This window comes from Marmota monax, unplaced genomic scaffold (genome assembly GCF_021218885.2).
Source record: "Marmota monax isolate L192 unplaced genomic scaffold, Marmota_monax_Labrador192_F-V1.1 WCK01_AAM20220418_F8-fsc00013, whole genome shotgun sequence".
Taxonomy (NCBI): Eukaryota; Metazoa; Chordata; class Mammalia; order Rodentia; family Sciuridae; genus Marmota; species Marmota monax.
The window spans coordinates 13,662,257-13,687,650 of NW_026692202.1; the positions used below are offsets into that span (position 1 = coordinate 13,662,257).

Consider the following 25,394-nt stretch of genomic DNA (forward strand, 5'->3'; position numbering starts at 1 on the left):
ACTTGTTGATAAATTTCCTTTTATCTTATAACCATGAACATTGTTCAATATAGATGACTTTTTCATGTTGTCTATTAAAATTTTAGAATTGAATCTGTGATCATTAGCATAGCAATACATGTTGTCATACTCTTCAGTTTTCATCCAGTACTGGTCTCCAGGTGATTCAATAGGTATATTCCTAATTTTGTGGTGCTTCTAAGATTGTATTTTCATGTTCTGTCCACTCTAATAAATTTCTGATATACTTTTCAAATCAAAATGGATAAGAAAGAAAGGCAGGTAAACTGAGAACTAGAAAGATAAAGATTAAGTAGTAAGTAGGGAAGTAGAGACACGTGGCAAAAAGAACAGAAAGTAGACTGCAAAAGTGGGATATAGAACGAATGTAGGTATGTTTATCTTTTTCTACCTACTTCTCAGCTTCAAAAATGGAACTATATATACTAAAAAATGTCAAATAAAAACAAGTCAGATCCTTTTCAGGGAGTATAAAATCAAACTAGCAACCCCAAAGTCAAATTAGTACCAATAATAGAGAAAATTGGTTAAGAAATATATACCTGGATTTCTTCTTTGGATGTTTAATTTCTGCTCTTAAAAACTGTTAAGCTCTGGGGTAAGTTATCACAATGCCCCTCATGAATCCAGGAATTGTATATTGTTGTTATATGCTTGGAATTTATCCAATTCATCACAATAAGTAAATAATCATAAAATCCTGAGTGTAACAAAATACTGAGGACATTTATCATAAAAGTTTTATATTCTTTTGTTTTTGGACGTAACCTTTCCAAACTCATTCTATGATGCTAGTGTCACCCTGATACCTAAGCCAGATAAAGTCACATCAAGGAAAGAAAACTTCAGACCAATATCCCTGATGAACATAGATGCAAAAATTCTCAATAAAATTCTGGCAGATTGCATGCAGAAACATTATAAAGATAGTGCACCATGATCAAGTGGGGTTCATCCCAGGGATGCAAGATTGGTTCAATGTATGGAAATCAATAAATGTAATTCATCAAATCAATAGACTTAAAAGATAAAAATCATACGATCATCTCAATAGATTCAGAAAAAGCATTTGATAAAATACAACATCCTTTCATGTTCAGAACACTAAAAAAACTAGGGATAATAGGAACATACCTCAACATTGTAAAAGCAATTGATGCTAAGCCCAAGGCCAACATTACTCTAAATGGAGAAAAATTGGAGACATTTCCTCTAAGAACTGGAACAAGACAGGAATGCCCTCTCTTACTACTCCTACTCAGCATAGACCTTGAAACTCTAGCCACAGCAATTAGAAGAAAAAAAATTAAAGGGGTACAAATAGGAAAAGAAGGACTCACACTATCACTATTTGCTGATAACATGATTCTATACTTAGAGAATCCAAGATCCAAAAAAACTCTACCAGAAAACTTCTAAGCTGGATCCATCCTACATTCAAAAACACTTTTCAATACTTGCCAATGTTTATAAATAGAACATAATTATATATGGATATAGGTGGACATTCTTTTTAAAATTTCACTCTTTATATTTGGGAGGCTGAGGCAAGCGGATTGCAAGTTCAAAGCCAGCCTTAGCAAGTTAGCAAGGTCCTAAGCAACTGAAAGAGACCCTGTCTATAAATAAAATACAAAAATAGGTGCTGGGGATGTGGCTCAGTGGTTAAGCACCCCTGGGTTCAACTCCTAGTACAAAAAAAAAAAATCCATTCTTTATTTATTAACTTGTAATATTTACCTTTGTGGCAAAATACTTAAAATCATTTCTACAGAATCTCAATACCTGTATTCTAATTAGAAGAAAAATGCCTAAAATCTTTTTAAGGATGAATCAAGGAAAAATAAACATGAAATGAAAAAATAGTACTACATTAACAGAATATTTTATTTGGGAATTAAATTATGACTTTGATTACAAAGACATAAAACTTACGTAGAAAGGTAAAAGGAGAATTTGGGTTCAGCAACTGTTCATATAATCATTGTCACTAAATATTTTTTGTAAAATATTTAAAAAGATGAGAGAGTAATGTTCAATCATTTAATTGAATAAATATTACAACAAAGGCATATTTAAGAATTTTGCAATCATACAGTTGGCTTTTTACAGCTCCGCTTTATGTTTATGTATATGTATTTACTTTTGTTTTTTGTGGTACTGGGATGGAACCTATTACCTTGCACATGCTAGAAAAGTGCTCAACCACTGAATTACATTTTCAACCATTTTTAAAATTTTTTTGAGACAGGGTCTCACTAAATTTCTCAGGCTGGCTTGGAAATTGCAGTCCTCCTGCCTAGCTTCCTGAATACCTGGGACAGGCATGTGTGATCATGCTCACTTTTAGGCAGCTCCATTATACTATTAATAACTTAATATTCTGGAATGTGGTTATTATAAATTTGGGGAATCAAGGTATAATATATAGGCCACATGTGGTGACTCATCCTTGTAATCCCAGCTACCATCTCCATATAAAATTTTAAAAGGGGCTAGAGACATAGCATAGTGATAGAGCTCATTATGCATGAAACACTCGGTTCCATTTGTAGTACTGAAAAAAAAAAGATTTATAGAAGAGCCACATTCAATAAATACAAATTTATTATGTACAAACAAAATATTTTTCATCTAACCTTGACTAAAGATGAATAAGTATCTATAAATAATGAAGGCAAAGTAGTACCTCAATTCTTAAGGAAAAAAAAAAAAAAAAACAACACTGCCCTAAACTGACAATTCAGCTTTTAAGTAGCTATATAACACAGGAATGATAAATTTAATTTGGAGTACATTGTTTTTTTAAAAAGGAATGCTCTGTACCATAAAGCTCTTTTGCATGTGACTAGGTCCATTTATCATTTGGAAATGGTATATATTTATGTGAATAAATAAAATTTTGCTGGTCTTTAAGAAAAGATTCTTTTATGGCACTGTAGTATGAGAGTATTTGACTTTAATTCAAAATTTTCCATTTACCCTACTTTTATTCAACACAGTACAAGATATCCTAGCCAGAGCAATCAGAAATGAGAAATCAATAGATATTCAAATTGAAAAGGAGAAAGTCAAATTGTCATTGTTTCCAGATGACATAATCTTAAATATAGTAAATGCTGAAGATTCCACACACAAAAAAGCATTAGAAAAACAATTTTTAAAATTCTTCAAAGTTGCGGAGTACAATATTAACATACAGATTCAGTAGTGTTTCTGTATTCATCAATAGCAAGTTACCTGAAAAAGAAATCAAGAAAGCAATCTGATTTAAAATTGCTACAAAATTTTGATATAGTTAAGGATTGTTTCTATAGGCATTGTAGAGTTTTGGAAGAGTCATTATGCCTACTTAATAACTGATCACTCTAAAAAAGCACATGGTGATGAATTGGTAGATTCTCTGGTGACTTTGCTGTTTTATGAGATAAGTTTTTCAATAAACGTTAGAGTTAATCATGATTTTACCTGAAGCAGGAAAAAAAGTGGAAAAACGTCTTCCAAAATTAAAAAGAAAATCTTTGTATGTGAATATGTGAATGTTGACAATACTACCTATCATCTATTAATAAGAAATCAAAACATTCATAAATAAAAATGAATACATTTTAATATACAACAAAATATTTTCATGTACGCTTTTATTAGGTGAAAATTATCTATTCCATATAAGAAAATAGTTGTTTCTCAAATCATACCATCTTAAAACAAAAAAGTAACACACAACTTAGATAAACATTAATAACAGCAGTTTTTGACAACATTAGTCCTTAAAGGGGGCAATAAAATATTTGGTGTCTATATAATCAAACTAAGTGACTAAATCATAAAAAACTATATCTTATAAAAGAATTCTTTATGATTCATGTATTACATATATCACTTTGTGTTTTAAAGGTTATTTTAGCTTATCAAATTTGAACACATAGTTTTTAAAACAAGAAATCAATTTTTTGCTTTTATTTATTGGGATCATTATAATCTGAATTCTATTAAAATCAAATGGCAAAGGGAATTGTAATGGATACCTGAGGAAGACTATGAAAGCATTCATCCTTAAGAACTAACAAAATTATTAGAAACAATTTAAAATACAGTCACCCCTTGGCATCCATGGGGGATTCATTGCAGGACCCTCAATGAATAGCAAATCTGTGAATGCTGGAGTCCCTAATATAAAAAGGTATATAGTATTTGCATATAACCTACACACTTACTTCTGTGTATTTTAAAGCATTTCTTGGTTATTTATAATACCTAATACAATGTAAATGGTACACCAATAATTGGTAGATTGTATTATTCAGGGGATAATAATAAGAAAAAATTTATATATTCACTACATATGCAACTTTTTTCCCTGAATATTTTCAACCAACAGATGGATAAATCTGCAGATGTAAAACCCATGGATACAGAGGAATATTCAGATAATTATAAATGAGCCATTATGAAAAAAATACTTCAACAGTTTTTGGCATTGAGAATAACTTTTACAATGAAGACAGAACATATTTTATTGTTCTTTGAAATCTAACTGCTACTCTCTGGTTGGAGGAAGGTGTTGGGAAATCACAACAAAGCATAGAGGTAAAGCATGAATTATCTATGTCTGCAGTGGGAAGAAGGTATTTAGAGTGGTGGTATCCCTTTTGGGAATGTGTTGATAATATTTTTACATATGTTCTCTTAATCTCAGCTATTTAACAAAGTTTATAATTTTTTGTCATGGAGGCTTCAAAGATACAATGTAAGAAATGGAGAAATTTCCTCTGTAGCAGCTATTTCTCCAAAAAATTTTAATAAAACATGATATATTATAAAAGATTAATATATATGTTATAATTTACCTTTATAATAATATATAGTGGTTAATTGGATATGAACGAAAAAATCAACAGGTTACATTTGTATGACTATCGCTCTGAAGATGCTTGGTTGTATTAAAATATCATTATAGTGATTCATTCTTATAATTTCCTCAGAGAATCTAATTTTCTGTGGCCTGATTATTCTCTGGGAAATAACAACTTTTAAGTTATAAATAAATTTAACATTAATGATGCATTTTCTCAGAAATATGAAATTTTACTTCAAAAAATCTTTTTATTTGAAGGATTATTTTATTATAACTTCCAGTATTAATTTGTTTCTGAATATTTTTATACTCAGAAGATTCATATGCAAAATTTGTTAGCATTTCCCTGTTTCTTCTTAGTAGAATTAAATATGTAACAAGTAACATTTACATGAAAGAATATATATTAGATTTTCATTGTATGTAGTTACAAATATTAAGTAGAATAATAGAGTGCATTGTATTATTCTTTTGTTTTTAAAGTTAAAAAGATCACCTGTTAGCACACAGCACACAGTGATCAATTTGTCACAATCTGACACTTACTGATCATAAGTATGTTAACCTGACAGATACCATAATAATATTTTCAATTGGAATATCAGTATGTACAAGAATTCAAAGTATTGTATTTTTCAGAGATTACTTTAAATATGAAAGAATTTGGAATTTGTTTCTTTTATATCTAAAGTAATAAGTAACTGGACCCAGTATGCATGCTTATAATCCCAAGGATTCTGAGACTGAGGCAAGAGGATTATAAATTGGATGACTATAGCAAGAGGATTGCAATTTGGACTCTGTCTCAAAAAAAAAAAAAAAAGAATAGGGATTGGGTAGGGGCAGGTGTGTAGCTCAGTAGTAGAATACCACTGGGTTCTATTATCTATGATAAAAAACAATTTAAAACATTAAAAACAATCCAATAATAGTATTAACTTTTTGCTTTTGTAGTTAACAGTTGGTCGTTAACATAAAATTTTGAGACATGAATAATAAACAGTAACTAAAGATTGGCAAAGAATCCCCAAAATAATACTTGGGGCACTATATATTGAACACAATCAGGAAAGGAATGCTTTCCTAATAATCGAGAGGCAACCACTTACTTTTATAAAGTATTTCCCACAGTTTCTAATATCTGGAATGCAGCATAAGAAACACTCTAAAGATGCAAAACACCAAGCAAGCTACAAGTAATCAGAGACCTTAAAATGGTGATACAGATTGTGCTGTGGAAAAGAAATCTTCCAAACACAATATGGTTCACAGTTAGCCTTAAGATATCTTATTAAAAAAAAAACAAAAAGACTATTATTTACAGCAATTTTAAGTTCACAGGAAAATTGTAAGAGTGATTATATTATACTTAAACATTTCATCACTATGGGAAAGTTGTCCAGAGTCTGAATATTAATACAATAAAGTTGATTGAATCATGGTCAAAATTAGAAATGAAACACATACACCATGTTTTGTTTGTTTTTCTTTGGACATACTAAATGCACAGGAGGCAAGCAGGAATTTACTGTGTGCTAACTGATTTCTGTAACACAAGCATTTATCTAATGTGAAAAAAAAAAACCTGCCATCAAATTAAAACTTCAATTTAAGCCAGACATGTAATAAATAATGCCACAGGAATGTTATTTACACAATTTCTGTTACATATTTACTCAGTGCAATATGATAATAAGTGGCAATGATAATACTCTTTTAAAAAGGTAAAAATTATAACAGCAATAATGCATATTGATTTTTATAGTTTTTTTCATAATTCAAAACTAAAGTCATTTATTAAAATGAGGTGCTTCTTGTAATTATTAAACCTTAATCAATGTAGCTGTTGATCTGATGTGTAAGTTGTTCTATCCTTACTGTATTTTTCAGACCACTTGCGAGTTAGTTCCAGATAAAGACTTGGTTTATGAGGCCGATAATCCAGGTAAACTGTATTACTGGTTCTTTTGGGTACAGCTTTTTCAATTTGAGTTCCTTCATGCCACTCATTAAAAGAGGTGATAGAAATTAAACTGGGGTGTGTCTGAAGAGCAGCACTAAGCGCAACTTCATAATACTTCCCATTGATTCGGTTCCGAGTGTTTTGAGAGTTCCAGGGACGAATGCTGGTATCTATGTATCCTGGGCCCACACTTGGAATAAATATTAAATTGTATTTATCACAAAAGTATTTTAGGTTAGCCCAATTCTGATGTGATGAACCATAAGTAAATCCATTTGTGGCAAAATATGTGTAAATTCCATCAAAGCCACTTTTAAGAATGTCATATTTATGTTTTTCTTCTACGAGAAGTGCAATAAATAATCCATCATAAGGAGAATTGCGAACACTCTGAGACCCTGACGTGGTTAACAGATTGGCCCATTTTTCAGGTTTAGTGATATAGGAATCATAGACATAAAACATAGGAAGAGCATTTCCAGTCTTTGTCTTATACCTATAAAAGGCTGGGTGATTTCCATACCTAGAACACAAACATATTTAAAAGAAAATTAATATTCACGATTTGTTTGACATAGAAAAAACTGATAATGTATCAAAAATGAAGGTAATCAGTACAGTTTAAGTACACCATTGTTCTTCAGGGAGTTAGTCATAAAAATATAATTAAAATGCATTTTATTTTTAAACATTAAAATACTGGACATATTATCAAACAAGATATTACATTACTAAACAATATATTAAGTACACTGAGGTTTACGAATGGTGACAAATGCCATAAAAAGCCCATTATTTTCTACAGGGAATCATAAACTGATTATTTTATATCAGTAATAAGCATTCCTTTGTTGTTGACAAGTGTCTTTTGTAAGAGTATGGCATCTGTCAAAGATTACTATTAGTAAAATCCTTTAAAAAATGAAACTATTTTAATAAATTCTTTCCTGTTAATGATACTAGATAGAAATAAAAAATAGGTAAGTGTCTATTAGTATAAGTAACATTATCTAAACCTATTTTAAAAGATAAAACTATATTTATATGATTTTTAAAATATAAACTTAAAAATCAATGACAGAAATCATCTTATAAATGTAAAACAATAAAATCAGCAATATTTATTCATGCAAAAGTAACTTGTAAAAAATGTCAAAAATGGTTGGGCATTGTGGGTCACACCTGTAAACCCAGTGGCTTGGGAGGCTGAGACAGGAGGATCACAAGTTCAAAGCCAGGTTTAACAAAAGCGAGGCACTAAGCAACTCAGTGAGACCCTATTTCTAAATAAAATACAAAATAGGGCTGGGGATGTGTCTCAGTGGTTGACAAGCACCCCTGAGTTCATTCCCTGGCAACAACGAGAACAAAAAATCAGAAATGTTCCTCAAAAAGTTTGAGACGTTTATTGTGAATATAGTCTAAATTAATTTTATTAAAATTCAAAGTTCATACACCATTCAAATCTCAAGTATAATTTAAATGTGGCCTTCTTATAATAACTATCACAGGATAATACAACAGTAATTATATACATTGAAGAAACTCACTTGTCTATAATGTACTTGACATTTTTGTACATGTTTTCATCATCTCGGTTGTTATATGGTTCTATGTGAAAAGTAACCTAAAAGAAGAAAATAAAATCAATTACAGAAAAAAAATTATCTAAGGTAAAAATAAAAGTGAATTATATTTTATATATTTTTAAAAGTGACTGATTCAATAACCTTATATTAAGGTCAATTTTTTGTACTTAGAAGATACCAGAGAATTCTTAGTAATAAGGGTTTCCTCTGCTAATCAATATGTGAAACTCTATATTTATTACTTCAGTTAACCTTCAGAGTTCCATAAAGTAGTTACTGTCTCCATTTTCTAAATGAGGGAATTTAAAGTTAATATAGGTTCAGTAATATTCACAATTTGTTTGACATAGAAAAAAACTGTTAATGTATCAAAAATGAAGGTAATCAGTAAAGTTTAAGTACACCATTGTTCTTCAGGGAGTTAGTCATAAAATATAATTAAAATGCATTTTTATTTTTAAACATTAAAATACTGGACATATTATCAAACAAGATATTACATTACTAAACAATATATTAAGTACACTGAGGTTTACGAATGGTGACAAATGCCATAAAAAGCCCATTATTTTCTACAGGGAATCATAAACTGATTTTTTTATATCAGTAATAAGAATTCCTTTGTTGTTGACAAGTGTCAAAGTGTAGGAATGTTATTTACACAATTTTTGCTACATATTTACTCCTCAGGGTCATCCAGTTTGTAGTAGGCAATATAGGTAATCTGAATTCAGAACTGAATTTAGTGTGCAAATATTTTATGAAACACGTTAAACACTGTACAATACTTTATTAAAATATCTTATCATAAAAATGTATAACATAGAAATATATCTTTACATTGTACATGAAATATATAGGCACACATTCAATATTAAGATACATATTTTTAAATGTTTTTCCTAGTGGATTACAGTTATTCATGAAAGTGGGGCTCATGCTATATGGAATATAATTATCTCTACTTCAGTCCCAAGTACTTCATCTTCCCTTTCCTACTCTCTTCCTGTTCCCATTCCTCTACTCTTTGGTCTGCCTTCTATTTCTTTATAGGTATTTTTTTAAAAAAAATTTGTGTTTGATAGATATACACAAAGGTGAAATTCACTATATTTGCATGTGTGTGTATGTATATGTATGTGTTTGTGTGTGTGTGTGTGTGTGTGTATATATATATATATATATATATGTATATATATATCATATTTTCACTAAACTCACTCCACTGTTCCTCCCTTTTCCCACTGCCCATCCCTTCTCTACTCTGTTGATCTGTATTTTTCCTTAGTTTGTCTACTTTCTGAATATTAGATAAAACATTTGACCCTTAATTTTCTGATTCTGGCTTATTTCACTTAGCATGATAGTCTCCAGTTCCATCCATTTACCAGCAAATGCCACTATTGTGGGCTGGTTCCACAACTTGGCTATTGTGAATTGTGCTGCTATAAATACTGATATGCCTGTATCAATATAATTTATGCTGATTTTATTCTTCAGGATAATACCAAGGCATGGGATAAGTGGGTCATATGGAAGTTCCACTCCTACTATTCTCTTTTGAGGAAACTTCATGTTGCTTCTCACAGTGGTTGTAGTAATTTGCAGTTCCACTAACAATGTATAACTTTTTTCTCACATTCATGCCAGCATTCATTATTATATTCTTAATGACTTCCATTCTAACTGGAGTGAGACAACATCCCAATGTAGTTCTGATTTGCATTTCCCTATTAGGAATATTGAACATTTTATCATTGATTTGTTGATCATTTATATTGCTTCTTTTGAGAAGTTACTGTTTAGTTCTTTTGTCCATTTATTGATTGGGTTATTTTATTTTTTGGAGTTAAGTTTTTTGAGTCCTTCGTATATTCTGGGTATTATTCCTCTGACAGAGGAGAAACTGGGAAAGATATTCTCCCATTCTGTAGTCTCTCTTTTCATGCTCATTTCCCTTGCCATGAAGCAGCTTTTTAATTTGATGATGTCTCATTTACTAATTTTACTTCTAGAACTTTACTTCAGGGGTCTTGTTAAGGAAGTTAGTGCCAATATATTAAGTGTTGACCCTATGTTTTTTTCCAGCAATTGCAAAGTACCTGGTCTAATTTCTAGATCTTTGAACTATTTTGAGTTGATTTTTATAATGGGTGAGATAGGGATATAGTTTCATTCTTATATGTATGAACATCCAATTTTCCAGCCATTTTTTAAAAAATGTTATTTCCCAAACATATATCTTTGGCACCTCTGTTAAGTATCTCATGACTGTATCCTTGTAGACTTGACTGTCTTCTCTTGTAGTCCACTGGTATTCCTATCAGTTTTTATGCTGATACCATGCTATTTTTGTTACTATAGCTCTATAGTATAATTTGTGATTAGGTACTGTGATGTTTCCACCATTACTCTTCTTGCTCAGGATTACTTTGGCTATTCTAATTCTTATTCTTCCAAATTAATTTTTGGAATGCTTTTATCTAGTTCTGTGAAGAATGTTATTGTATTTTGATGGGCATTGTATCAAATCTGTGTATTGCTTTTGATAGTATAGCCATTTTGACAATATTAATTCTGTCAAGAACATGTAAGGTCATTCTATCTTCTAAGGTCTTCTTTAATTTCTTTCTTCGGTGTTCTACAGTTGTCATTGTAGAGTCATTTACCTCTTTGGTTACATTTATTCCCAAGGATTTCTTTCTTTAGGTTATTGTGATTGGGGTAATTTTCCTGATTTCTCTCTCAGATTAATTACTGGAGATTTAAGCATTAGAATATATCAAATTGGCAGGAAATAAAACTCATGTCTCTATAATAATATTGAATGTAAATGATCTAAACTCTCTAGTCAAAAGATACATATGGGAAGAAAGCATTAAAAAATAAGACACAAACATATGTTGTTTATAAGAGACTTAATTTTCAGGCAAAGACATAAACAGGTTAAAGATGAAAAGATGAAAAAGGATACACCCTGGAAATGGAGACCAAGCACAAGAAGGGGTAGCTACTCTTAGACAATGTAGATATCAAGTTAAAATTAGTTAGAAGAGACAAAGAGGTCAATGCATACCAGATAAGAGAATCATTCAATAATGAGATATAATAATTGTAAATAATTATGGCTCAAGTATTTATGCACCTATGTACACAAAACAAACCCTTTTCAATATAAAGAAATAAAGAGACCACTATACAATAATACTGGGTGATTTCAACACACCCCCTCACAAGACATAAATTAAGATACCTCAGACTAAAAAATACTGTTAATCAAATGGACCTCACAAACATCCATAGAATATTTCATCTGTAACAACTGAATTACTTTTTTCTCCATGGCACATGGAATTTTCTCTAATCTAGATCATATTTTTGGACAGAAAACAGATCTTAACAAACAAACAACAAAAACACAGATATTAATCCTTGCATTCTATCAGATCATAATGAATGGAATTAGAAATCAATAAGAAGATAAAGAAGTAGAAATCATTTTAATACTTGTAGATTAAATAAAATGCTTTTGAAAGAGGAATGGGTTTTAGAAGAAATCTAAGGAGAAATGAAAAGATTCTTGGCAACGAATTAGATCAAAAAGAGAACATAACAAAATATCTCGGGCAGTACGAAGGCAATTCTAAGAGGAAAGTTTAAAGCATTCAATTCCTACATTTAAAAAAAAAAACAAAACCCAGAAAGCTCCAAAATAAATAATATAATATTACACTTCAAATCCCTAGGAAAAGAAGAACAAACTAATTTCAAAATCAGTAGAATACAGGAGATAATTAAATAATTAAGATCAGAGATGAAATTGAGAGTAAAAAATAAATATAATAGATCAATGAAATAGAGAATCATTTGAAATGATAAGCAGGATTGATATCTTTCTTTAAATGTCCAATTAACCTGTACTATTATAACAAATTACTGACAAAGTAATATCTAATAGTGATATAGAACAATAACTTTCATAGTGCTTATGCTATTTATATCTTAAGTCTCTATAATAATAGTAGAAAGCAGTAATTAAAATGCTTTTGGCTGGGGATGTGGCTCAAGCGGTAATGCGCTCGTCTGGCATGCGCAGGGCGCTAGGTTCGATCCTCAGCACCACATAAAATAAAGATGTTGTGTCCACCGAAAACTGAAAAATAAATATTAAAAAACTCTCTCTCTCTCTCTCTTAAAAAAAATGCTTTTAAATGTACTGTGAAGAGATTTAAATTTGCTACCCCAAAACGATTATACATTAATCTAGAAAATCTGATTATGACTAATAAAACTATCTTGTAGGCCACTTCAAATTGTAAGGTAAACAATACAGATGATGACTTCCCATAAATTACAATCAATTTAATATTAATTGATTAATAAAAGAAAAAATATAACAATTTTCACTTTTATTCCTAATTTTACTTATTTATCAACAGGAATTAAAAATTTTATCATTTCTCACTAAAAAACTGGTTCACTGATATATTATTCTTCATGGTGTAGGATAGGGAGGATATTGTGAGTAGAAACAATCCTACTCTGATTTTTATATTCTTTTCAAAATCAGCTTACTGAATTACAATTACAAGTGCTAAAGCCCCTGTTCTAGCAAATATTTAGGGAAGATCCAGCTCTTTTGGAGACTGGATCTAATAACAGAATGGAGCACAATCCCTTTATTTAAATGGGGAGGAAGGCCAATGGGATTAAGAGTGAAGAACTTCCTGAGGAAAACAGGAAAAACATGGCAAAGACAACTTGGTTGGGGCTTAACAGGTTGAGCTCACCTCTACTGCCAGACAGCTGCATTTGAACCTAAGGCTGTCTGAGCTAATGGACATGGTGTCAGCATAATCTTAGCAGTCTCAAATTGAGGGAATTTCACACAAGAGTTCTCAGAAAAGCAACCCACCTGCCTTGAGATGGCTCAAACAAACTCATAATTCATTCACAGCCCCCAACACATTTTAAAAACCACCTGAAAGTATAAAAACAGTTTCTTGAGCTCTCATTTCCTAGGACTATTTCAGGGACTGATCAGAAGAGTGGCCCTTGAATTTGTTTTGTAGAAGTGACATCAATAATTTATCCAGTCTCAGAGATGGTATCAGAACCTGCAGATTTCAGATAGCAATGAAAACTCACTAAATGGCACTGAGAGACACAGCAGGTGACACCTTTCCTAGTCAGCTTATTTGAGAGATGCTATCCTTAGTTTCAGGACTTTAAATTTAAGAGGAAGCAGCTTTATGAAAAAGTATACAATAAAATGTGTGCCTATTTAGCTATTTCTGTCTCCCTAGAATTCCACTTCTGTTCCCTAATAACTACTGAATTTTTAAATTGCAAAAAGAAAATTAAAACAAAACTAAATTTTCATATATTTATTTTGAAAAAAAAATTTGACTGTGATTCAAATAATCTTTTACACAATTCAATGACAAGTTTTGGACAAACCAGTCTATGCTCAATTAGGGTATATGAACTCTAAGAAGTTAGAGACCAGGTTAAAAAAACCTCAACAAATTTAGTAATGTGAAAACTCAAAGTGAAGGGTCCCTTGTTAAAAGCCACTCCACTGCACATTTTCATTAAGATTTGCAAACACACTGAACTGAACAAGAATAAACTTGAAGAAATATGAGCAACCTGAAGAAAAGTAAGAAGTATCAGACATGAAATATTACTGCCCAAATACAAAGAACAGAGTAGATGATATTAAAAAAAAGAAAGAAAAAGGAGGAAAAAATGGTATCATGAGCACAAGAGCAAGAATAAGCATTAGTTTTATATTGCTTTTAGGTGCTTCTTAAATTACATTATTAGGTTACCACATGACATGACTTGTGCCTTTTTTGTATTGTTTCATTGAATTCTTTCTCCATACTGAGGCAAATGTCATACTCTTTAATTCCTGCCATTTTATAATACATTTTGTTATCTGGAAGACAATTTTCCTTCATTTACCATTCTTTAAAAGTCTTACTTGAATCAAAGATATTTATAAACTTTTATAATTTCTCATCAAATTCATGTTTATTCATTTATGCAGATTCTATATTTCCCTCAATAAAGTACTGAAGATTTTTTTGTATATCTACTGATTTTATCTTCAATGTAATTTTTTCAATTTTCTTCCATAATTTAGGAATCCTATTGAATTGTACACTTTTTGGCACCAGCCACCTTACTGAAATCATTATTATTTAAAATAATTTTTTAAGATTTGTTCTTTTTAGATACACATGATGGTAGAGTATATTTTGACTTATTATACATACATGGAGTAAAACTTATTCTAATTAGGATCCCATTCTTGTGATTATATATGATGTGGAGTTTCACTGGTAGTGTATTAATATACAAACAGAAAAAGTATGTTTGATTCTGTCTTTCCTAGTCCCATCCTCCTCCCTTCCCTTCATTCCCCTTTTTCTAATCCAATGAACTTCTATTCTACCCTCTTCCCTGTTATTGTGTGTTAGCATCTGCATTTCAGAAAGAATATTCAGGCTTTGTCTTTTTGGGGATTGGCTTATTTCATGAAGCATGATAGTCTCCGGTTCCATTCAATTACCAGAAAATGCCATAATTTCATTCTTCTTTGTGGCTGAATAATATAATATTCCTGTGTGTGTGTGTATAAAATATATATATATGGGGTTACATTAAATTCATATAATATATTAATATATATACATATATATAATATATATATATAATATATATATATAATATATAATATATATATATATATATATATATATATATTATATATATATATATATATATATATAATATATATATCCTTATCTTTACCCATTCATCTGTTGAAGGACACCTAGGTCAGTTAAAGTATTTCTAATAGTGTCTAGGTAATTTTCATGATGCTACTCTTTTCCCATAGGTAAAATTATTGATATCAGTTATTAAAGATATCCTTTGCCAAGTTAAAGAATTTTGCTTATTGAGAATTTTATAGACCATTATTATCAAGGAGTTATTGCCTTGAATTTACAGTATCCATTAAGATGATCCTGTTTTATCTTCTTTAAATAGTCAATGAAATTTTATTTAATAACACTTATAGATTGCTTATTTTGTGTCAGATACTAACCTCAGAGATTTTACATGTATTACCTTATGAATTCTTCTTACCACTCAATAAGGTAGGTTCTATAACTATTTCTATTTAGGAGATGAAGGAACTAAGACACAAGAGTTGTATATAAATCTAAAGCCAGGTTTGAATACAGATTTGAAATTGGATTTCATATTCTTGGAACCATTCTTAGATCACGATAATATATTAAACACTTTCACCCAAATTTTCTTTAGGAATTTTTATTAGATCAATCTAGAAGTCTCTTTTTTGTACTATTTTTGTTGAGTTCTGAAAAAGGATTGTGTAAACTTTATACAATAAATTAGAAAGTTTTCTGAGATTGCATCCCAAAGGTAGCCCACATTGACCCTCATCTCCTGGTATTTACAACCTTCGTAATCCTTCCCATATTATGACAGAACTGGTTTATAAATATACAAACAAATAGTAAAGGGCAAAAGTGATAATACATCATTTCCAAACTTAGATCAATGACAACAACAACAAAGAGTGTAACTTCTATATTGTACCCTCTTTCCGTCAAATCATTCAAAGTATTCTGGAGAATCCAGATGCCATGTCTTAAAGTGACTCTAGTAGTCTTGTGAAGAGGTGTACGAAGATGAAAACTTAAAACCCCTCGTGTACTTCAGCTGGAAGGAACTGACTGCTGTTAACTACTATAAGAGAAAGTTTATAAGTGGATGCTCCAGTCTCCACTGATAATAACACCAACCAACAACTGGCCTGTAACCTTGAGAGATCCTGAACTGAACAACCTAGTTAACACACTTTCCGATTCTTCACCCTTAGAAAATGTGAGAGATAATAAATGTGTATTGTTTTAAGCTACCAAGTTCTGGGCAATTTTTTATGCATAAATAGTACACTTTACAATATCAATATTTCAATATCAAAAGAATCAATAACCAATAAGAAAATCTAGTGCTTTGGGGAAGGCATTTATTTAACTAACTTTTACATTATTTACTAGGAAAATTAATTTAGAATTTTTTAAACCTCTTTCTTGTACAAAATTTAAAAATCCAGAAAAAAAAAAAAAAAAAAAAAAAGAAGACAAAACCTTGGGCATTTTCCAAAAACATCAATTTCTTCTGAATTTCAAAAATTCCAATATATAATTTAAAACTTTCTTTTATACCTATAAGTATATTACCTTCTAATTTTTGATATTATGTTTTCTCCATTTTTAAAAATTCATTTTTCAACTTACAAGTGGTTCACCTATTCCCTCTCTCCCCAACATGGAAACAATTATAATGAATCTATGTAGGATACTGATTTTAAAGATTTGGATCTTATTTAATTAGTATTATTATTTTAAGAAGGTCTCCTTATGTTGCCCAGGCTGGCCTTGAACTTCCAATCCTCGTATTTCATCCTGATGAATAGCTAAAATTATAGGAGTGTGCCATAATTCAGTTTTAATTAATTTTTCATATCATCATTATTGTTCTATCTTCTATTTAATTTTATTATCCATGTCCCATTGATATTGATTATGAAATAATCTTTATTATCTTTTTTATAACATCTTCAATGAAAGTTTGATTTTTTGTTTACAGCAGGTACTATTTAAATTGTATACAATTTTGTATTTTTAAAATAGTTTTACTTTAATCAACTTTAAGTTATTTTGAAAGTGGTTAGAAAATATAGATTCTAGGACTATAATTTTGTGAATATTATAATTAATGTTGCTACCTATACACAAATTAATTATACTTGAATTTTAAAATAATGCTTACTTTCTTGTTATTCAGTAAAAAAATTTCCTCTTGTAATTTCTTTTTAAATCTCTTTAATCATCACTCATTTTTGTTTCCATAACTAATTAATTTCTAAAATAAGTAATATCCTACCTTGTGAAAAACTTTCCCTCATTTGGATATACCTTAATATTTGAGTAGAATATATTTACACCAACAGCTGTCTTCCATCTTTCACCTGTTCTAAATGTATACAGGATTGTGTGTTTATGCATATTAAACAGACCTTAAGAAAAAATCAGATTTGGGAAAATATTTGAGCAGTAATTTATTTTATAACTACTTTATAAAGATGTAAAGTCATATGATTAATAATACTTTTTTTTAGCTTTCTGACATCTATACCTTTACATATAAATCATCTACAATTTCTGTATTACCTTTTAAAAGAACCTTTCTGTTCTCTTTCTGCTAAAATAACCAAAGATTTACATAAAACATAACTAGAAAATTAGCAAGAGATCTTTAAATTATTATAATTTGTACAATGTTTGAAACTTAAATAGAAATTTTTTTATGAAGCAGTAATATTTTAAAAAATTCTCAATCATTACTTTCATGCATATTAAGTTCTTAATTAAATTATCACTCCAAAAATTGCTTCACTATCTTCTTGTACAAAAGTTAATTTACGTATATCTTGAAAATAAATTAAATACCTTCAGATTATATTTATGAGCTTTATCCAAAATAGTCGGTACCAAGTTATCAGTAGCTTCTCCATTCTCATCACTTGAATCAGGTGGGTACCAAGATAGAGCTAGTACACCTAATAGAAAAAAAGGAGGAGGGGAAAAAAAAAACAGGAAACAAGATGATTGCAAGTAGTCTAAAAAAGGTAGAATAAGTTTCTAATAGTTAACAGTATGAAAGGATAGTTAACAATAAAAAAGAAACATATTCAAAAGAGCTTATTACTTTCTTTAGGCCACATAATATGTTAGTTTGTTTAGCCAATATTTATGAACTCTTTATCAACAAATTCTTTTTAATATCAATGTTTTTAATTAATACACTTTTGTTTTCAGAATAAGTTTAAGGTTTACAGGAAAATAAAACAAAAAGTACAAAGTGCTCATATATACCTGCTACCAGCCTCCAATATCCCCTCCCCAGTTTTCCTACTTAGCATCTTACATTATTGTGATACATTTGTAATAACTAATAAACTAATACTGACACATCATTTTTAACAAAACACCATAGTTTATATTAGGATTCACTGTTTGTATAATTCTACACATCTTGACAGATGTATAATGTCACATGCTCACCATTATAGTATCAGACAAATTAATTTTACTATAACTCCCCTGTACTCCGCCTATTTATTCCTCCTCCATCTTCCTTTCACTCAGGGCAATAATTGAACTTTTAACACTGTCTATAATTTTGCCTTTTCTACAATGTCATATAGTTGAAATCATAAAATATGTAGCTTTCCCCAAATGGCTTCATTCACTTAGCAATTTGCATTTTAGTTTTCTTCATGTCTTTTCATGGCTTGATAGCTCATTTCCTTTTACTACTGCATAATATCCATCAAATGGATGATTATCCATTTACCTATTGAAGGGCATCTTGGTTGCTTCCAATTCTGGGCAATTATGAATACAGCTTCTATAAACATTCACATGCTAGGTTTTGTGTTTATATTATCTGTTAACAGCAGATTTTAAAAAAAGAAAAATAATTATAATTTCCCCCTGTAGTACCTGATTCATTTTGCACTGATAAATTACAAACTGTTAGAAATATCAGTTTGCACAGAAATCACTAAGTATAGAGGGAATATTTAAGATCAACTTATCCAAAGCTTCACATATAAAGTAATGTGAGGCTATTAGAAAGATGACACTGATTATTTAATCAATCAATAGACTTTTTAATACAGGGAGTCAAAAGTAATAGTAGTAAAAGAGAAGTTTGTGGAAATTAGGAAATGAATGTTTGGAAAATATGAGAAAGCTAAATTTAAAGATTTGAATTACAGTATAAGTACTATGTAAAAAAGAAGTTCCATTAGAGGAACAGAATAGTATTTTCTTCAAAGTTGACCAAAAAAAAAAAAAAAGTCTATGTCTTCTGTCCTTTCTGAAACTACAAATAGCAAGGAAATGAAAGTCAGAAAAGGGAACCTAAAACATATGGTATTGCAGGAAAGCTCTGACTAGCCAAAGAGGGAATCACAATCTAGAAAAGGATGTTTGTGAGAAAAATGTAGGGAAAAACTGTTCAAATATTTGAGCTGCCTACTAGCCCCATTAGTAATACCATCAATAAAGAGTGACAGTAAAAAACTTCCAACACGTGGCCTATTAAAAAAAATTTACAAAAGATAAAAAGTGAAAAAGAACATGAAAAAAATAATAAAGATCACACAATAGAAAGATTATGCCACAAAGCATGTTAAAAATTATGAGCAAAGCATTCTTCCATAAAATTAAAAATTAAACAAGGTTCCTGTTTCTAATGACAGTGGAATAATTTCTAAAAATGGTGTAAAAGTTAACCAATACTCCCATGAAAACAACCAAAATTACTAGGTAAAACATGAGTAACAATAATTTCTTAAAGCCGAGAAACTGAAGGAAGAACTACCTAGGCAAACTGAAGGGTGAATGGAAAGCCAGGGAGGTAAATTAGCAAGGAGGCCAGTTTGTCCCAAGCACAGATAACAGAAGCAAACTGGTTCTCAAAGTCAGGGGGAATTACATTTCAGGTTCACAATGCTTATGTAGTTCTATATCTTTAAACTCAAATTAAGATGAGTCATGACTTGGTATTCTCAATAATTGCCAGGCAAAAACAGAGTTTCAAACTACTGTGAAAAGTATTTTTTTAAAGAATAAAAAATAGTAATGCATTAACAAATAAAAAAGAGCACAAGGAAATAAAGCATCAAATATAAGAATCAACAAAAACCAAAAGTCAATAGAAATTAACATGAAAAACTTAAGATATCAGCATTACAGATATTTAAAACAACTATCTTCATAGTTTAAAAGATAAAAATTCACTTCGAAAATTTCAAGATATTGTCGTATGTCCTTCAGACAGTGTGGTGAGCTTTGAAGATATATTTAAGTATCTCACTTTCAGTTACATGAGCAAATGATACATTAACCTTTCTTGTTTCTGTGGCTTTATCACCAAACACATAATTTTTACTCACAAAGGTATATTTTAAATATGAACATAAAATTCCAATTTCTAGTACACTGTTCAAAAAACTTTTGGTTCCTTTTCCTATCATGCTGTTATTTCTCACTTTGATCCCTCACTCCAACCTCAGTGAGCCTTCTACCACATAGGATAGTTTTGTATCTTAATACAATAGTCTCCAAATTATTTCTGTACTTTTTCCTCATCTTCATTACACTCTAGTCTCACGCTGTCCAACTTGATACACACTTCTCAAACAACTTAAAATTTAAAAAATATGTTGTTCACTTAACTAACCACATTTCCAGTGCCCACTAGACACATATGGTCAGTAATATCTACTGTAATAGACAGTACTTATATACAACATTTTCATCATCACAGAAAGTTCTATTGGATAGAACTACCATGTTAGAGTCTATAAACAAGTCAAAATAACACCTGGCATTTTGCCAGGGGAATGTTAGAGTTCGTAAACAAGTCTGGATGGTGCCTGGCAAAATGCCAGAGGGAGTGGTTTGAGAAGTAACAAAAGCAAGCCATTAAGTGTGGAGATTCCTGATTGGTTGACTGATGTATCTAGTTTATGCTAATTAGATAAGCTGTGTGGAATGTATAAATACTGCTCCTGTCCTGCAATAAAGGGCTCCCACTCCTGCTGTATCAACATACCAAACAATTCTGGTTATACTACAACATGCTAACCACTTCAACCCTAGCTAGTGACTTCTCTTCCTCTCACATTCTCTCTACTTGTATAATCCATGGCTTGGGAAGATTTTTTTTTTCTCTTTTACTGTTACTATGTTTCAGATTCTCTATTGCATTGATTATGGATTCAATATATCTAATTCTATCTTCATACTGTGCTTCACAATTCAATTTATGTTTGTACAGTCTGGTTCTTAACAAATATGAATACAAAAGGGTTGGGAACCAAACCATTTATGGTCCAATTACAGAAGAGGATTAGAAATTTTACAATGATAATGACTCCATGATAGTAACTTCTACAGTAAGCCAACTGAGCAAGAAATAAAGCTCAGTGGTGGAGTACTTGCCTAGCACATGTGAGGCCCTGGGTTTTATTGCTAGTGACATAAAAAGGAAAAAAAAAAAAAACTGTCTAACTAAAAGAAGCCAACTGAATATCTGTATTATTTATACATACAATTTATTACACTCTATCATTCCAACTGCTTATTCAACTAGGAAATTATTTGAAATTGATTCTAGGAATATTAACATACAAGATAGAAAAACCCATGTCATATTCATGCCATCCCTTCAAAGCAATTATCATATAACCTTTAATATAACTCATATGCAATGATTTTTAAAGTTAAATGATGCCTCTAATAGTTAATAATATATTATAAAATCAGATAGACCTAGAGAATCAAGTACTAATTTTCTCACTGGATAGACTTGTATTTGTAGATCATTTTACTTAAATTACTTACATTCTACTTAAATTACTTAATTTCACACCTATAAAATTTGCGAATTTTTTTTAAAATAGCAAGAGAAAATTAATAAGTCCCTTATAATAGAATCACCATTAAACTAAAAGCAGACTTTATAGTAGAAATCTTATAGGTCAAAGAGAATAGTATGATATATCCAAACTTCTGGGGCAGGGGAAGCTAATTAAGAATACTACACCCACCAAAACTTTCCTTCAGAAGTAAGGAAAAAAATTAAGATTTTCTAAGACAAGAAGAAGTCAAGCTAATTTATCAGCCCCAGAGTGGTTCTACAACTGCTTAAGGGAGTCCTATATTAGAAACAAAAAGACAACAAGTACCATAAGAAATGCATTAACAAGTACAAAATGCAAGAAAAGAACATACATGAAAAAGAAAGAAGAAAATTGAGCCCTATCAATGCCAAAAACCTAACAAAAACAAAAAAACAAATTAAAAAAATCCCAAAACCAAATCACAAAAATGAACAAGACAGGACAAAAGGAAGACGATATACAAAAGAATATAAAAAAAAAAAAAATAGAATGGCAGGAGTGTATCTTTATTTACATTAAAAACCTTAAATGTAAGTGGAATAAATTCCCCAATTAAAAGTTACAAACATACTGAATAGATTAAAAGCAAACAAACAACAAACCAGACTGTACATGTGCTGCCTACAAGAAACTCACTTAAATAGTAAAGACATACATAGATTGAAAGTGAAGGAATGAAAAAAGGTAAACCGTGAAAACCAAAAGTGAGGGGCTGGGATGTGGATCAAGCAGTAGCGCGCTCGCCTGGCATGAGCGGGGTGTGGGGTTCGATCCTCAGCACCACATAAAAATAAAATAAAGATGTTGTGTCCACCAAAACCTAAAAAATAAATATTAAAAAATTCTCTCTCTCGGAAAAAAAAAAAAAAAAAAAAAAAACAAAAGTGAGCAAGAATAGCTGTATTTACATCAAATAAAATAGATTTCAAATCAAAAACTTTAAAAATAAACAAGGAAGGTCACTGTATAGAGATAAAAGGATCAATTCAGCATAGGAAACAACCATAAATATATATGCAGCTAACAATGAAGGACCCAATTATATAAAGCAAAGTTATTAGATCTAAACAATGAAATTCTAATAAAATAAGAGCAGGGTCTTCAAAACCTCACTTCTGTCAATGGATAGATCTTACACACAGACACATAGACAGACAGACAGACAGACACACACACACACACACACACACACAGAACATCTGCAGGTTAACTAACCTGTGGACTAAATGGACTCAATGGGCATTTACAAATATTTCACCCAACAGCTACAAAATATGCATTCTCCACATCAACACATGAACATTTTTCTTGATGGACCACATGTTAGAACAAAAACAAGTTTTGACAAATTTAAGAAAATTCCAAGAATAATAAGTATCTTCTTTGGCCACAATGGAGTAAAATCAGAATCAATAGTAAGATGAATTTTAGAAATTAGAGAAATCAACAACATTCTCTTGAATGACTTATAGCCAATGCAAAAAGCAAAAGGGAAATAAAAATTTCCTGAATTAATGAAACTGAAAAAAAATATACCCCAAAATATAGGATATAGCAAAAGCAGTACTAACAGGAAAATTTACAGTAATAAATGCCTACATCAATAAACAGAAAAATTTCAAGCAAACAATCTAATTATGCAACTCAAGAAATTATAAAGGCAAAAACAAATCAAATCCAAAATTAGTAGAAGGAAAGAAACAGCAAAGATCAGAGCAGAAATAAATGAAATGGAGATTAAAAAACAATACAAAAGACTAATGAAAACAAATAGTCTTTTGTAAAGATAAAAATTATTGATAAAACTAGACTAAACAGACATGAAATGGGGAAGGAGACAGAAAACAAATCAAAATAGAGATGAAAAAGGAGACATCACAACCAATAACAAAGGAATGCAAATATCACTAGGGAATGTCATAAACATTACAATACACTGGCAAATTGGGTAACCTAGAAACAATATAAATTTTTGGACACATAAGCAAACAAAACTGAGCCATGAAGAAACAGATAACCTGAAAAGACAAATGAGAATAAATAAATAATAAAAAGTCTCCTAGCCAAGAAAGGCCAGAGACTGGAGGGCTTCACTGTTGAATTTTGTAAAGCTTATAAAGAAGAAACAACAATACTTCTCAAACTATTTCAAAGTGAAAAGAAGAGAACTCCTCCAACCTCATTGCACAAGGCCAGCATTATTCTAATTCCAAAACCAAAGTAGGATGTAATAAAAAAAGAAAACTACAGTTCAACATTCCAGATAAACACACATGAAAAATTCTCAATATATAAATAAAAGCCAAGAGCACATCAAAATGATTATACAATACAATAAATCTGAGTTTGTCCCAAGGATGCAAGGATGTTTCAACATATGCAAAGCAATAAACATAATATAACACATCAACAGAATGAATAATAAAAAACCATATAAATATCTCAATAGATGCAGAATAAATAATTTGATAAAATTTAACATTCCTTCATAATAAAAATCGTAAAGCAATTCCTCTAAGATCAGGAATAAAATAAGGATTTCCATTTTCATTACTCTTAATAGAAGTCTTAGCTAGAGTATTACACCCAAAGCAAGAAATAAAGGACATCCATATGCAAAAGGATGTCAAATTATCCCTCTTTGCAAATGACATGGTTTCACATATATAGAAAAACCTAAAGACTACACACACACTCACACATGCACCCATACACATGAGAAAAGAAAAACTGTCACAGATGATAAAGGAATTTGTTAGAATTGTAGGCCACAAAACCAACATAAAAAATTAGTAGCTTTTTATACTAAAACAACCAAATTGCTAAGAAATTAAGAAGGCAATTGCAGTCACAATAATTAGAAAAACCATGCATAAATAAATAAATAGACAGATAAATACACATGGGAAAAAACTTAACCAAGAAAATAAACAATCTATATAGTGGAAATTAGAAAACACCGCTGATATTAAAGAGGACGTCCTGTGTTTACATGCTGGAAAAATCAATATTATTAAAGTGGTCATACTAACCAGAAAAGTCCACAAATTAAATGCAATTTCTATCAAAATACCAGGTACATTCCTTTCAAAAAAATGATATTTGTGTATAGCACAAAAGACCTTGAACAGCACAGCTATTCTAGTGGGGGATAGGAGTGATTTGGAGATATTACATGGACTGACTTCAAAATAAACTACAAAATGATGGTAAACAGAACAGCATGATATTGGATAAAAATAGACACAGACTAATGGAATAGAATAGAGAATCCAGAAATGCATTCAAATTTTTACAATGAATTTTAGATGAAGATAGAAAATTCACTATATAAAACCATTTAACAAATGATAAATAAATGATACTGGGAAAACTAGA

At 30.3% G+C, this 25,394-nt stretch overlaps 1 protein-coding gene across 5 annotated transcripts in view; it reads right to left on the reverse strand.

Moving 5' to 3' along the window:
- Nucleotides 1-3,645: 3,645 nt before the first annotated feature.
- The window catches only part of Manea (mannosidase endo-alpha), a 32,019-nt gene continuing 10,270 nt past the window's right edge, over nt 3,646-25,394 (reverse strand). For all 5 annotated transcript variants that reach the window (XM_058575588.1, XM_058575579.1, XM_046431200.2 and 2 more), the window contains 3 exons: nt 17,989-18,098; nt 8,393-8,469; nt 3,646-7,365 (listed from right to left, as the gene is read on the reverse strand). In XM_058575588.1, the coding sequence (XP_058431571.1) occupies nt 6,714-7,365; nt 8,393-8,424 (684 nt within the window). In that variant the 5' untranslated portion in view covers nt 8,425-8,469; nt 17,989-18,098 and the 3' untranslated portion in view covers nt 3,646-6,713. The remainder of the gene's footprint in view (nt 7,366-8,392; nt 8,470-17,988; nt 18,099-25,394) is intronic.